The sequence below is a fragment of the Bison bison genome, unplaced genomic scaffold (assembly GCF_000754665.1).
Source record: "Bison bison bison isolate TAMUID 2011002044 unplaced genomic scaffold, Bison_UMD1.0 scf7180017864330, whole genome shotgun sequence".
Lineage (NCBI taxonomy): Eukaryota > Metazoa > Chordata > Mammalia > Artiodactyla > Bovidae > Bison > Bison bison.
Window position 1 is genome coordinate 13,225,769 of NW_011494902.1, and position 12,998 is coordinate 13,238,766.

Below are 12,998 nucleotides of genomic sequence, written 5' to 3' on the forward strand. Positions count from 1 at the left end.
AAATATCCAGAGGTTTAAAGAAGTTTGGAAATTTAGAGGAACTAAAAAGAAGCTGGTGTCTACAAGTGCAGGGGGCAGAGGATGAGCCATATCAGATGAGGCTACTGAGGTACAAGCTCGGTGTACTTCCTCACATCATACCAGAATCACAAAGTACTGGCTAAGTGAGGGTAACGTTTACATGGTCCTTAAAGGAAATGGCAACCCACCCCAGTATTCTTGCCTGGAAAATCCCATGGATGGAGGAGCCTGGTGGGTTACAGTTCATCGGGGTGCAAAGAGTTGGACACGACTGAGTGACTAATACTTTAAGAGTCATAGAGCATGATGATACGAACTTTCCTTGTCTGCATACTTGGGGTTTGGGTTTCCCAGGTGGCTCAGTAGTAAAGAATCTGCCTGCCAATGCAGGCGATGCAGGTTCCATCCCTGAGTTGGGAAGATTCCCTGGAGAAGGAAACGGTGACTCACTCCAGTATTCTTACCTGGGAAATTCCATGCATGGAGGAACATGGTGGGGTATAGTCCACGGAGTTGCAGAGAGTCAGACAAGACTTAGCAACTGAGAACCCACTCATGCATACTTGGAGTTTACAAAAAAAGTTGAATATCCAAAACTTAAAAAACATGAACATTTAAGACCTTAGAATGGTGGTCAAGATTCCCATCTTCTGACACAGATATGCTCAGTGAGGATGCAGGGTGAAGGAAATCGTTCAGAAGAAGCTCCCTATGGCATTAGGGATGAGAAGACTTGCTGCTATCAGCTTCAGATTTCTGTTTGCTTTCTCAAGTAATTAAAAAAGCATGGACCAATGACAGCTATGATATATATCTACTCTGCTTTACAAGTTTGATGCCAAAATGCTTTACACAGGCCACCTAACAGATGGTAATGTATTTCAGCCATTACCAGAGAGAGTAGGATTCAAACCAGTGACCCTGAGGTGAGAGGTTGTATATCCAATTACAAATTCCCACTTTCCTTAACTATTAAGATGCCTAAAGCAATATATTTTATTTACATCAAGATGCATTGTATAAACTATATTTGATAAAAGAGATGACTTCACGTTCTCAACTTAAATCAAAGAATGCTTACTTAAGTATTTTTTTAATTGAATCACACTTTAATGCCATCGTATAATCTTTTGGTTAACAGTGCTCATCTTGATTATTCTAACAAAGGGAAACATGGAAATTAATACTTAAGTTGTAGAGCTTATATCATCTATAAAAATACACACTAGAAAATACAAGAGAGATACCTGGGACATCTGTGAAGGTTTCTCCAAGGACAGATACGTGGAAATTGAGTCCTAAGTCCTTAAGATGCATCAATACCTTAAAAAAACTCTCTGGATCTTTATCATGCTCCCTGGAAGTAAAAACACAAAATATAACTTGTGATATCTTAGGGCATGTATAAGGAAAAGAGTTTTCACTTCTCATAGGCTCAATTCTTCTCCTGGTCTACTGTTAGGAGAGCCTCTGGCATCAGAGCAGAGATCCTCCCCCACCCTTATACTGTAGCATTATTGTTGTGTGTGTTCATGAATCTAACTTTGTCAGGCTCCTCTGTCCATGGGATTCTCCAGTCAAGAATACTGGAGTGGGTAGCCAAATTCTTCTCCAGGGGATCTACCCAACCCAGGGATTCAACCTGGGTCTCTTGCATTGCAGAGAGATTCTTTACCATCTGAACCACCAGGGAACCCCTAACTTCTCTATCATGATCGAAATTCAGTCCTATCAAAGTTTTAAGGTTCTGCAGCTTTTCATTAAGGAAGAAATGTATCACGTTTTTCACATTTTGGGGTTAGAACATAGAAAGTCTGGGCTTCCTGGGTGGCTCACCGGTAAAGAATCTGTCTGGGATGCAGGAGACACCACGGGTTCGATCCCTGGCTTGGGAAGATCCCTTGGAGGAAGGCATGGCAACCTGGCAGGCTACAGTCCATAGCGTCGCACAGAGTCGGACATGACTTAAGTGACTGAGCAGGCATGCATAGAAAGTCTAGCGTATTTTCCTTTCTCCTAAAATGGTTAATATTCCACTTAACACAGGTTTTTAACAAAAGAAAAGATCAGTCTTCAAACGACAATTCTCTACTGATCATGAGAATATACCAAAGATGTTTTTCATTTCCGTGAGTCTGAATACCTCCCTCTCACATTTACTGAGTTTCTTTGTGTCCACAAGGAATACACAATTTAGGGAGTGAGATTACAGACTCTCTCACTAATCTCTCATTTTAAATAATTGAATGGAGAATTATAAATACATCAAAAGGGGGTAGGCCTGAGTCTAAGTCTGCTGAGTATTAACTTAGGAGTGGAGGTTAGTCAACACATAAAAGAATAGTAATAAAGATAATTCTTTCATTTATTAGAAGCTTTGAAAAACATGGATTATTTTTGTTTGTTTAGCTTGTCAGTCTTCTTTGTAATGACAGAATGAGAGGCTAAAGGACACTAAAATTAAAAAAAAAAAATTCAACAATTCAAAAAATCACACTAAAATGGAATGAGTTATTTTTTACATTCTAAGGTGTGAATATTTCAGTATTTCTTGCAGTTAATTACACTGTTTTAAATTATCTTATTTCAGACAGATGTGGACCAGATGTCTTCAAAATATTTGCTTTTTTATTTATAATTCAGAATTTAAACTTATTTTCTATATTACAGAGGAATAGTTATATATCAGCAATTGAATTTCTCATTTACCAACTAATTATGTAAAATAAATCTGTAAATTGATCAAACTGCTATATGAAATATGAAAATTACATCATTCAGGAAATCTCATGAAAAATGACATCTGCAACCCTAAATGTGTTAATTCACAATTCAGTCAATATTTTCAGTATCAAGAATTAAAACAAATGCATCTTCTGATTAACATTTTAAAACGGCATTTATAATCTCCTGGAATTGTAAGATCTTATAGAATTAGAGTTCTGTAACAATTTATTTTAAGCTCTGTATCTCTCACTTTGATTTGCTTCAAATAACAAAGAAAGCAGTGGTAAAATGTTCATTGCTTTTTAAGATGACAGGTATTACATACATGTACTATTGGGAAGTTTTGGGGGTAATTTTCGTATATTCTACTGCAATGGGCAAGAACAAAGATTTTAAATATTTAAAGAATACCCCATATGCTATCTTCAACCACATCGATCAAATAGCTGCCACCTAATCTGTAACATAGGTTATTTTACTCTGGAAATACTTAGATGAAAAGAATGGAAACAATATAACATATTTTAAAGAGGGAGAAACACTACAGGGAAATTTAGCCACTCGATTCTCTAAATTTTTCATTCTGAGTTACAAAAATTTTCACTACGGTTCCTTAAGAGAATATCTATTCTAAATATTTTCTGCTGCTTGTTTGTTTGTTGGTTTGTTTGTTTTGTATTAAAATAAAAGTAGATGCAGTTTGGAATTGGAAGGATGTTTAATTGGGTAGAAGCTGTAGTTCTTAAAAAATTCCAATGTGAATATTTTCAAAGAAGTAGGATCCATGAACCTATATTTTCAGTGTTTCTATACAAGATAAATGCATGACAATCCTACTGTATTCTTAAGACATTTTTTATAGGTGGAAAAAAGCTTTCATATTCAATAGTCACTTTGCATAAGAACACAAAAGAGATTTGTATAGATCCCCTCTCTTTCTGTTTAAACTGTAATATATAGATGAATGTAAGGTGAGATTTTTCTTCTGCATAATTATCCCTCAGAAAAAGAGGCATTTTATCTAAAGTCCTTATAAAGTCTCTCATAATACCAGGCACTCTCTCACTTTATTTTTCACAAAGTACAGTTTAAGGCAGTTGCCTTAAATCTAAGACGCCAATTGATGAGAATTTTCAATAGTTTTAGCAGTCCTTCACTTGATGGGACCGGTAAAAACAGAAGTCAAGGAATTTAATATGGAGTTAGTAATTATTTTGGGAGATATGACTTAATAATTGAAAGTACTGTTGAAAACAAGTATTTTAAAGATCACTAAAAAAAGTATCAGAGTAAGTGGTTACTAGAGACCATGAGTAGTAAGTGGGCTTTTAAGCTGGAGGAAAGATTTCCAGGGACGGCATCATATATTCTCACAATCTTGTACCCCAAAACTACTTAGACTAAATTCCAGATGACAGGTGGTAGAAACATACCAGCTGCCTGAAAAGGTGGTACCTTTCTGATGTCAAGAATGCATGGGAGCTGAACTAAAACTGCTTCATGAACTATAAGGTTGAGAAAAGAGAAATACTTGTAAAAATACTCTATGCATGATATGTGTTTTAAAGTATTATTTATGTCTAAATTAGTGCAATACATATTATAAGTAGACACTTGACTATTTCATCTATATCTTTTTCAGTTTACATAGTCAATTCAGCTGAAGTTTTCTTGGTTTTCTCTAGACAAACAAGAAGTTGCCTACTATTCAGAGGATCATTAAAGACGTGAATGGATATTTAACAGCCATATAGCAAGGCCTGGATATATCAATGGCAGATCTCAATATATTCTGTCAACAGAGAAAATCATTGCAGATATCCAATGAATTATTCATTGATCTTATCCTAGCACCCATGATATTAATGAGCCCATTTAGTAGAATATGTGAATCCGTCTCAAATTCTTTTCTAAGAAATCTAATGTGAAATTCTCATACTTATGATTTTAGCGTAAGGCATGAAATATAGGATGGAGGATTTAAAAATATTTTAAGGGCCCCTTTTTGTGAACAGCTGACAAGATTAAACACATTTTTATAATATAGTCAATTCTCTATAACCACATTTGTAGACTATGGATTCCTAAACACTCTTCTGCTCTTATCCACTGTTGGTAGTAATATAAATTGCAACAATATTTTAGAGGGCAATTTGGTAATGTACATAATAAGCCTTGAATTATACATAATTCTTACTATAGTAATTCCAATTCTAATTCCAATTAGAAAAATTACTCTCTGAAATAAAGAGATGCATAGAAATTCAGTCAAGGTAAGTTTTTAACAGCATTGTTTATAATGGCAATGATCTGTAAACAACCTAATGGGATGATAAAGAAATATATTTTGAGACATACATATGATACAATACCATGCAGCCATGAAAAATAATTTTGCAGAAGTATATTTTTTGACGTGGAAAATACTGTTAAGTAAAAGGGAGGTGATAGAGTACCAGCTAAACTATACTGAAATGTTAACAGGGTTTATGTGTAGGGGATATATTATAAATGTCTTTTTTTACTTGTTTTCTATCATTCCTTTAATAAATCTTTTTTATATAAATCATTTTAAAGCTTTAAGGAATCACCTCTCTCTAAGATTCTGCCATACAATTGTATTCATAAAGGTTTTTGCCTAACTCTGCAGCATTTTCAGTATTTATAGTGGTACATTTACTCACTGCCTGTGACACTTCCATATTTGACAGCTGCCCATCAAGCTATCTTGATTCACCATAAAACATTCTAGAAGATGAGTCAGAGTCCAAGTCTCCCAACAATTCCCACATTCTTGACTAGGTAAGAATGAAACAGTCTGGCTGGGAACGCATTCCTCCGCAGCCCAACTATGGCAGAAGAGACCAGCACAGAATATTTCAGGCTTACTGGAAGCAGCAGATATAGCAAGAACAGCTTTTATTCCCAAATATTATTCAGAACATTTGAAAAGCATAAACTGTTTCCATGTGTTTTTTCTTCCTATATCTGTTCTCTCTGTCGCCTTTCCCATTTAGTTTTTTTAGAGCTAAATTTCTTCTTATTCTTAACATTCATTCAGTAAATATTTATTGAGGATTGCTAAGTTCTCCATACTTGTCACTTATACTCAACTGTTACCCTTTCCTGTTTTCCCACATAACATTATACTTATCGAATGCAATCACTTTGATCTAGTTCCTTGCCTTGCCTGGGAAGAAACCTGGCTCTTTTCAGATGCCATAGCTTTCCCATATCACTCTGGATTGAGAGGTCCATGAGGAAAAGATAAATGATGCCTACTTTGTTTACTACTAAGTACCTAGTGCCTTGCTAGTGGAAGGCATTCCTTGTATGCATCAATATCCAGTTCTTCTCTTCTTCTGGGCACACAGAAGACTCCATATTCATCCCCTTGAAGTAGGAGAGGCTACAGGACTAGTTCTGACCAATGGATTGCCAGCTAAGTGATGTGTGTCACTTCCAGGCAGAAATTTCTAAGAGCAGTTCTGGACAGCACTTTCTCTGTTGTAGTGATCCTTGAAGAGGTCTTATATCAAGACGGTTAGGATAAAAGACTGAAGTGATCTGGACTGCTACATGGAGAAGAGATGCCCAATAAAGCCATCTAAATAAAGAGCAGACTTCTTAGTTAGTGGGAGAATTAAACTTCTGTTGTGTTTAAGCAAATGAGATTAAGGGGTCTTTATTACTTCAGTATAAGGTGGCCTATGCTGATTAATACATTATCTGTGGCATAAAATTAACTGCTTTAAAAATATCTGTTGAATGAATAAAGGTGTAGGAAAAATGATTTACATTTGCAGAGCTCCTGCTATGTTTAGGGTCCTACACTAGGCACCTGATCATAACCTTAAAGCCTCTCAACCAAGTGGTCATACAAATATAACTATTCCTTCATTCACGATCACACAGAAGAAATTGCATCTGCATTTGAAATCATGTCAAATTACTCTAAAGTCATTTTCTTTCTTCTGTACAGTTTTCGACTTCTTCCTTTCTTTCTTCCTACATATAAAGAGAAGGAAAACAGAGCTGGTACCTTCAGTCCATGGTATTGTTTCCAGATCATCAAGCAATGAACAATTCTTAGATTGCTACTTGAAGTTAAAACCCACTGGATAAGATGTGGCAATAAGAAAATGGGGGAGTAACATGGGATTATATGATCTCTCCAACATCATGGTTTCAAATTTCTTCACCTTTTCTTATACCCTCCATCTTTGCTTCCTTGTTATGAAGTACCATGTTACTTTCAAATTCAGTCCTGTGTTCCTTATTCCAAAACATAAGGCTTCTGTCTGCCACCCTGTGCTAGTTGTTATGATCACTTACCTCTCTATTATCCTTTGATTATCCCTCTATATGTCTGCCAGCAATGATCAGTTTTGGCTTCCTGCCACAGGTGCTGCTTCTGCTTTTAATATGGTGCTTTGAATAGAATTCAACAGATAGTCTTATGAGGCATCAACTTCTCCACCTCTCCCTCCCTCTGATATCCACCAGTGCCTTCCTTTCTCTAACTCCACCAGCCCTTTCCACCATCATTTAGTTACAGGTGACTAGAGCCAGGAATATTCACTATGGCTTTCTCTGAATGTTATTCACACTGCATTCTGCCCTTTACTTTCAGAGGAAGAATGAAGTGTACATTTCAGAGAGAAGTGGCTCTGCCACTCACCAGAGAAACGACTATTTATTTGTATGTTGTATAAACTTGCACAGCCTCAGTTTTTTCATCTTTAGACAGGGGTAAAAATAATATCTACATTTAAAATGTTGTTAGGGATGAAGTGCCTGGTACTTTGCAGGTACACAATAAACTCTCATTCTCTTCATCTTTGGTATTTGTGGCATTTCAATATTTTAGAAATGCTAACTAGTTTAGTCCATCTCCCTGCCATCCCAAAATATTCAAGAAAATAAGATGGTTATGTTCATTACTTTGGGGAAGGTATGACCCAGAGGAAAAGCCTCCTAACCCCGACAAAAAAAGGGAGAGTCTTTTTGGCTGGTCACAGGAGCAAAAGCCTTTGCAGAAATGGTAAGGGCTTCAGACAGGTACAAGTATGTAAGTGAAATGCCATGTGAATGGAGCATATACCTTCCTGCACCAGGTCAGTGTTCCACCTCTAGACAAGAAAAATGGAAGACTGATGGGGCAGACTTGAGGAGAACAGAAGTGTGAGAGTCCTCGAGCCATGCACTGCACTTCGTGGGTGAGGCAGAAGCATGACTCCAGACAGTGAATGTCTAAGGGTATGCACACAGTACTGGGGACATTTGTGAGAGACCCGGGCTGGATCCCTGGGTCAGGAAGATCCTCTGGAGAAGGAAATGGCAACCCACTCCAGTACTCTTGCCTGGAAAATCCCATGGATGGAGGAGCCTGGTAGGCTGCAGGCCATGGGGTCGCAAAGAGTCGGACACAACTGAGCGACTTCACTTCACTTTCACTGAGCCATGCAGGCATCAACTTGGAGCCAGGATTTCCTTGAAGGTCATGGAAAAATCACAGAGCTACTGACAGACTGATAGAAGCAAGGGGTCCCTCAGCAGTGGCCTGAGAGAAATAAGGACCAGGAAAATGGAAGACAGAGAGTCTTGAATGGCTTGAGCTTTCCATCACCATATTGAAATGGGCCATTGTACAGAAAGTAAGTCACAGAAAAATACAATTCTAATTTATGCATATCAGGGTTTCAAGCCATCTGCACATTCATATTCTCATCTTTCCTTTCAAGAGCAGAGGCAGAGATGTGTGCCTTTCCACATCCAAAGTCTGTTAGAGCTCTAGATGTTCTACCTTGTATCTTCTTGAGAAATCTGCCTTCTCATGGTCAGTTTCCTTCCTAAAACCTGTGATCCTATTCCTTCCTCCACAATTTCTTCATGTGTATCTTGGGCATTTTTGAGCTATCCTTTTGACCTGACACCATTTATCGACAACAACAGTTCCAATAATATACTCCTTCTGGGTGACTTTTCACAGATCCTTTCATCTTAGAATACTAGCTACATCCTCCTTTCTTACTTCCTGGGTCTTTCCTACATCTTCGCTACCATTCTTTCATTCTCTTAGATGAAAATGCTCTACAACAATACTAATACCCACCTGTGTCCACCTTCATTCTCATTTCATATTTCCTCCTACATTTGATACGACTGACTTTCTTAGAAGCAATCCTAGCTTGGTTTCCAAATAGTGTATTTAGACTACAACCTAACGACCTCCTCAATGAAATCTTCCCACTCATTCCATCCAGCAGGCCACCCAGTGAAAACCAAATTCAAGGAATCATTTTTCCCAGTAGGTCTCTCAACATGATTCCCTTTTAAACCTCCCTCTGCTGAAAGTCCAGACCCCCCAGGTTTCTGCTGAACAATGATTCCCACTCTTCCTGGATACTGTAGACAGTAATTTCATTCAGCTGTCTAACTTGTCAATGACCTCTCTTTTTCTACAGTTTTTGCCAGAAAGCCCATAGAAACCCATGACTCAAATAACTGGTCTGCCATGAAGTGTCTTAATTAAGATAAACTGGGTCTTTCCCACTCTGGGGATGTTACTTAGCAGCTACTGTTACACATACTTTTAAACCATCACAATGTATGTAATTACTTCCTCTCAGACCTGGGAGTTTCTATGGACCTAAGCTCTTTCCTCAACTCATTACTAAGTCCTTCTGTTTCCCTCTGTAATAACGTTTCTCCTTGTCAACTGTGGTGACCTGGGCTGTAATTTGAGACTGAGTAATCATTTAGATTTTCTTTTGGACTATAACATTTCCCTCAAGAGATATGTAGAAAATACATTCAGCTCTCAGTGTGCGTGTCTGACTCTTTATAACCCTATGGACTGTAGCCTGCCAGGCTCCTCTGTCCATGGGATTTCCAAGCCAAGAATATTGGAGTAGGTTGCCATTTCCTCCTCCAGGGGATCGTCCCAAACCCAGGATTGAACCTGTGACTCATGTTTCTTCTGCATCGCAGGTGAATTCTTTACCACTGAGTCACTGAGGAAGCGCACATTCAGTCGCTTACTGGTTATTCTGAGAACTACTCCTGTAGTAGTGAACTTTCTCTTAGGAGAAGACTAGGAAATTCTTTGACATTATTGAGAATTGTTGTGTTTCTACTTCTCATAAAGGAAGATGCATAATTTTTGTTTCCTGCTTTACCCTGACTTCCAGGAAGCTTACAGTTAAGTTTTCACATGCTCAATCTCAGCGTCGGTCAAATGGAAATAACAGTACCAAAAAATATAATAGAAAATTTGAAACTCATTGGATGAGCACAATAATAGGATATGGCAGAGAACAGAATCAGTGTTCTTGAGGTAAACAGAGTTTACCCAATGTAAACAACAGAGAAAATGGACAAAAAGAAAAAATAAGAAAGAACTGAACCTCAGGGAATTGTAGGACAGGAACAATTTCTTACAACTGTGTGTGAATCTATAATTATTTCAGTATGAATTTCAATGATAAAAACGCATGTCCATTGCATTAAATTAAAAATAATTCTGAAATATATGATGTATGCACTGAAAGCCCCTGTTTTCTGATTCTCCTGATTCTACTCCTCAAACGTAAGCACTATTAATAACTGGTGAGTAGGCTTCCTGACCAATTTCTATGCATATGCACAAATATATGAGTGCCTTTTTATTTATGTTTTAGTTTATAAACATGAGATTACTATCATTCTGCACTTTCCATTTTCACTAAATACATCACATATATCTACATACGTCAGTGCATATAGATATCTAATTTAATAGTGTTTATCTAATATTTCACAATTTAAAGTAAATTCTCCTACTAATGGACATTTACGTTAGTTCTAATTCAATGATATTTCAAACCATACATCTAGTTCTTTTTATAACATTTAAATTTCTCTTTTGTGGAATCTTATTTATTCTTGTTTTTCCTGCTACCCAGCAAATGTAGCCATCTCAAATCTCTAACGATGATCTATTTCCCCTTTCCTACAATGTTTACATACCTTATTGAACGATAGTACTTTCAAAGTTTCTCCTACTCACTCTACTATGTTGTAAGTTCCCTGAGGGCAGAGCTTACCCTCTGTTTACCCTGTATTCCTCCTGTGCAGAATTAGGCCTGGCATATAGTTTAAAACAAAGCTGGCGGAGGTAATGGAATTCCAGTTGAGCTATTTCAAATCCTGAAAGATGATGCTGTCAAAGTGCTGCACTCAATATGCCAGCAAATTTGGAAAACTCAGCAGTGGCCACAGGACTGGAAAAGGTCAGTTTTCATTCCAATCCCAAAGAAAGGCAATGCCAAAGAATGCTCAAACTATCGCACAATTGCACTCATCTCACACACTGGTAAAGTAATGCTCAAAATTCTCCAAGCCAGGCTTCAGCAATACGTGAACCATGAACGTCCAGATGTTCAAGCTGGTTTTAGAAAAGACAGAAGAACCAGAGATCAAATTGCCAACATCTGCTGGATCATGGAAAAAGCAAGAGAGTTTCAGAAAAACATCTATTTCTGCTTTATTGACTATGCCAAAGCCTCTGACTGTGTGGATCACAATAAACTGTGGAAAATTCTTCAAGAAATGACAATGCCAGACCACCTGACCCGCCTCTTGAGAAACCTATATGCAGGTCAGCAAGCAACAGTCAGTACTGGACATGGAACAACAGACTGGTTCCAAATAGAAAAAGGAGTACGTCAAGGCTGCATATTGTCACCCTGCTTATTTAACTTACATGCAGAGTACATCATGAGCAACGCTGGGCTGGAAGAAACACAAGCTGGAATCAAGACTGCCGGGAGAAATATCAATAACCTCAGATATGCAGATGAAACTACCCTTACGGCAGAAAGTGAAGAAGAACTAAAAAGCCTCTTGGTGAAAGTGAAAGAGGAGAGTGAAAAAGTTGGCTTAAAGCTCAACATTCAGAAAACGAAGATCATGGCATCTGGTCCCATCACTTCATGGGAAATAGTTTGGGAAACAGTGGAAACAGTGTCAGACTTTATTTTTCTGGGCTCCAAAATCACTGTAGATGGTGATTGCAGCCATGAAATTAAAACACGCTTACTCCTTGAAGAAAAGTTATGACCAACCTAGACAGCATATTGAAAAGCAGAAACATTACTTTGCCAACAAAGGTCTGTCTAGTCAAGGCTATGGTTTTTCCTGTGGTCATGTATGGATGTGAGAGTTGGGCTGTGAAGAAAGCTGAGCACTGAAGAATTGATGCTTTTGAACTGTGGTGCTGGAGAGGACTCTTGAGAGTCCCATGGACTGCGAGGAGATCCAACCAGTCCATTCTGAAGATCAGCCCTGGGTGTTCTTTGGAAGGAATGATGCTAAAGCTGAAACTCCAGTACTTTGGCCACCTCATGCGAAGAGTTGACTCATTGATGCTGGGAGGGATTAGGGGCAGGAGGAGAAGGGGACGACAGAGGATGAGATGGTTGGATGGCATCACCGACTCGATGAACGTGAGTCTGAGTGAACTCTGGGAGTTGGTGATGGACAGGGAGGCCTGGTGTGCTGCGATTCATGGGGTTGCAAAGAGTCAGACACAACTGAGCGACTGAACTGAACTGATAGTTTAAAGTTATTATTCTGAGTTGACTCTAAATCTAGTTCATCTCTCATGAATCTAATATTTTTATTGCCACCAACTATAAATTACCTTTTTAATTATTTATATAATGAGGTGACTACACAAGAGTCTTCACTTGGCTCTTCCAAAGACAACTCACCTCTAATACTTAAAAACTGAACTGCTGCCTTATCAAATACAGCATTAATGACTGAGCTACTCTCTTGTACTGACACGTCTTCATCCACCCAATGTTCTAGGACTCAAGCATGATTCATTTCTGAACACAAAGAAGCTGTGTCCCAGTAGTCCTGATAAGCAACCCATAACCAATCTTGCCATTCTTCTCATACAGAAAATTTAAGACTTCCTTGATAATCTATTTTTATAGTACAACGTTATCACTTCATACTTGACAACTCCAGTGAATTTCAGACTCTCCCTCTGCCAACTCAGCCTCCAGAATAATTCTTACATTTTCTTCTTCTATATGAGTTTCCCTTTATATCTCTTTTCTGAAGTGTGTCCTAAAAACCATTACATTGAAATTAAGCCCCTCTAGCCAACATTCAAATATTTCAATCAACTCATTCCCTCAAATGAATGTTGATACTCAATCATTCCCATCCTCCTCTTTTTTTTTTTTTTTTTGCTG

The 12,998-nt window shown here is 37.9% G+C and overlaps 1 protein-coding gene across 14 annotated transcripts in view; it reads right to left on the reverse strand.

Annotated features, from left to right (window-relative positions):
* Positions 1–12,998, reverse strand: part of GTDC1 (glycosyltransferase-like domain containing 1) — a 460,141-nt gene that overhangs the window by 56,029 nt on the left and 391,114 nt on the right. For all 14 annotated transcript variants that reach the window (XM_010853688.1, XM_010853695.1, XM_010853690.1 and 11 more), the window contains one exon: positions 1,269–1,378. In XM_010853688.1, the coding sequence (XP_010851990.1) occupies positions 1,269–1,378 (110 nt within the window). The remainder of the gene's footprint in view (positions 1–1,268; positions 1,379–12,998) is intronic.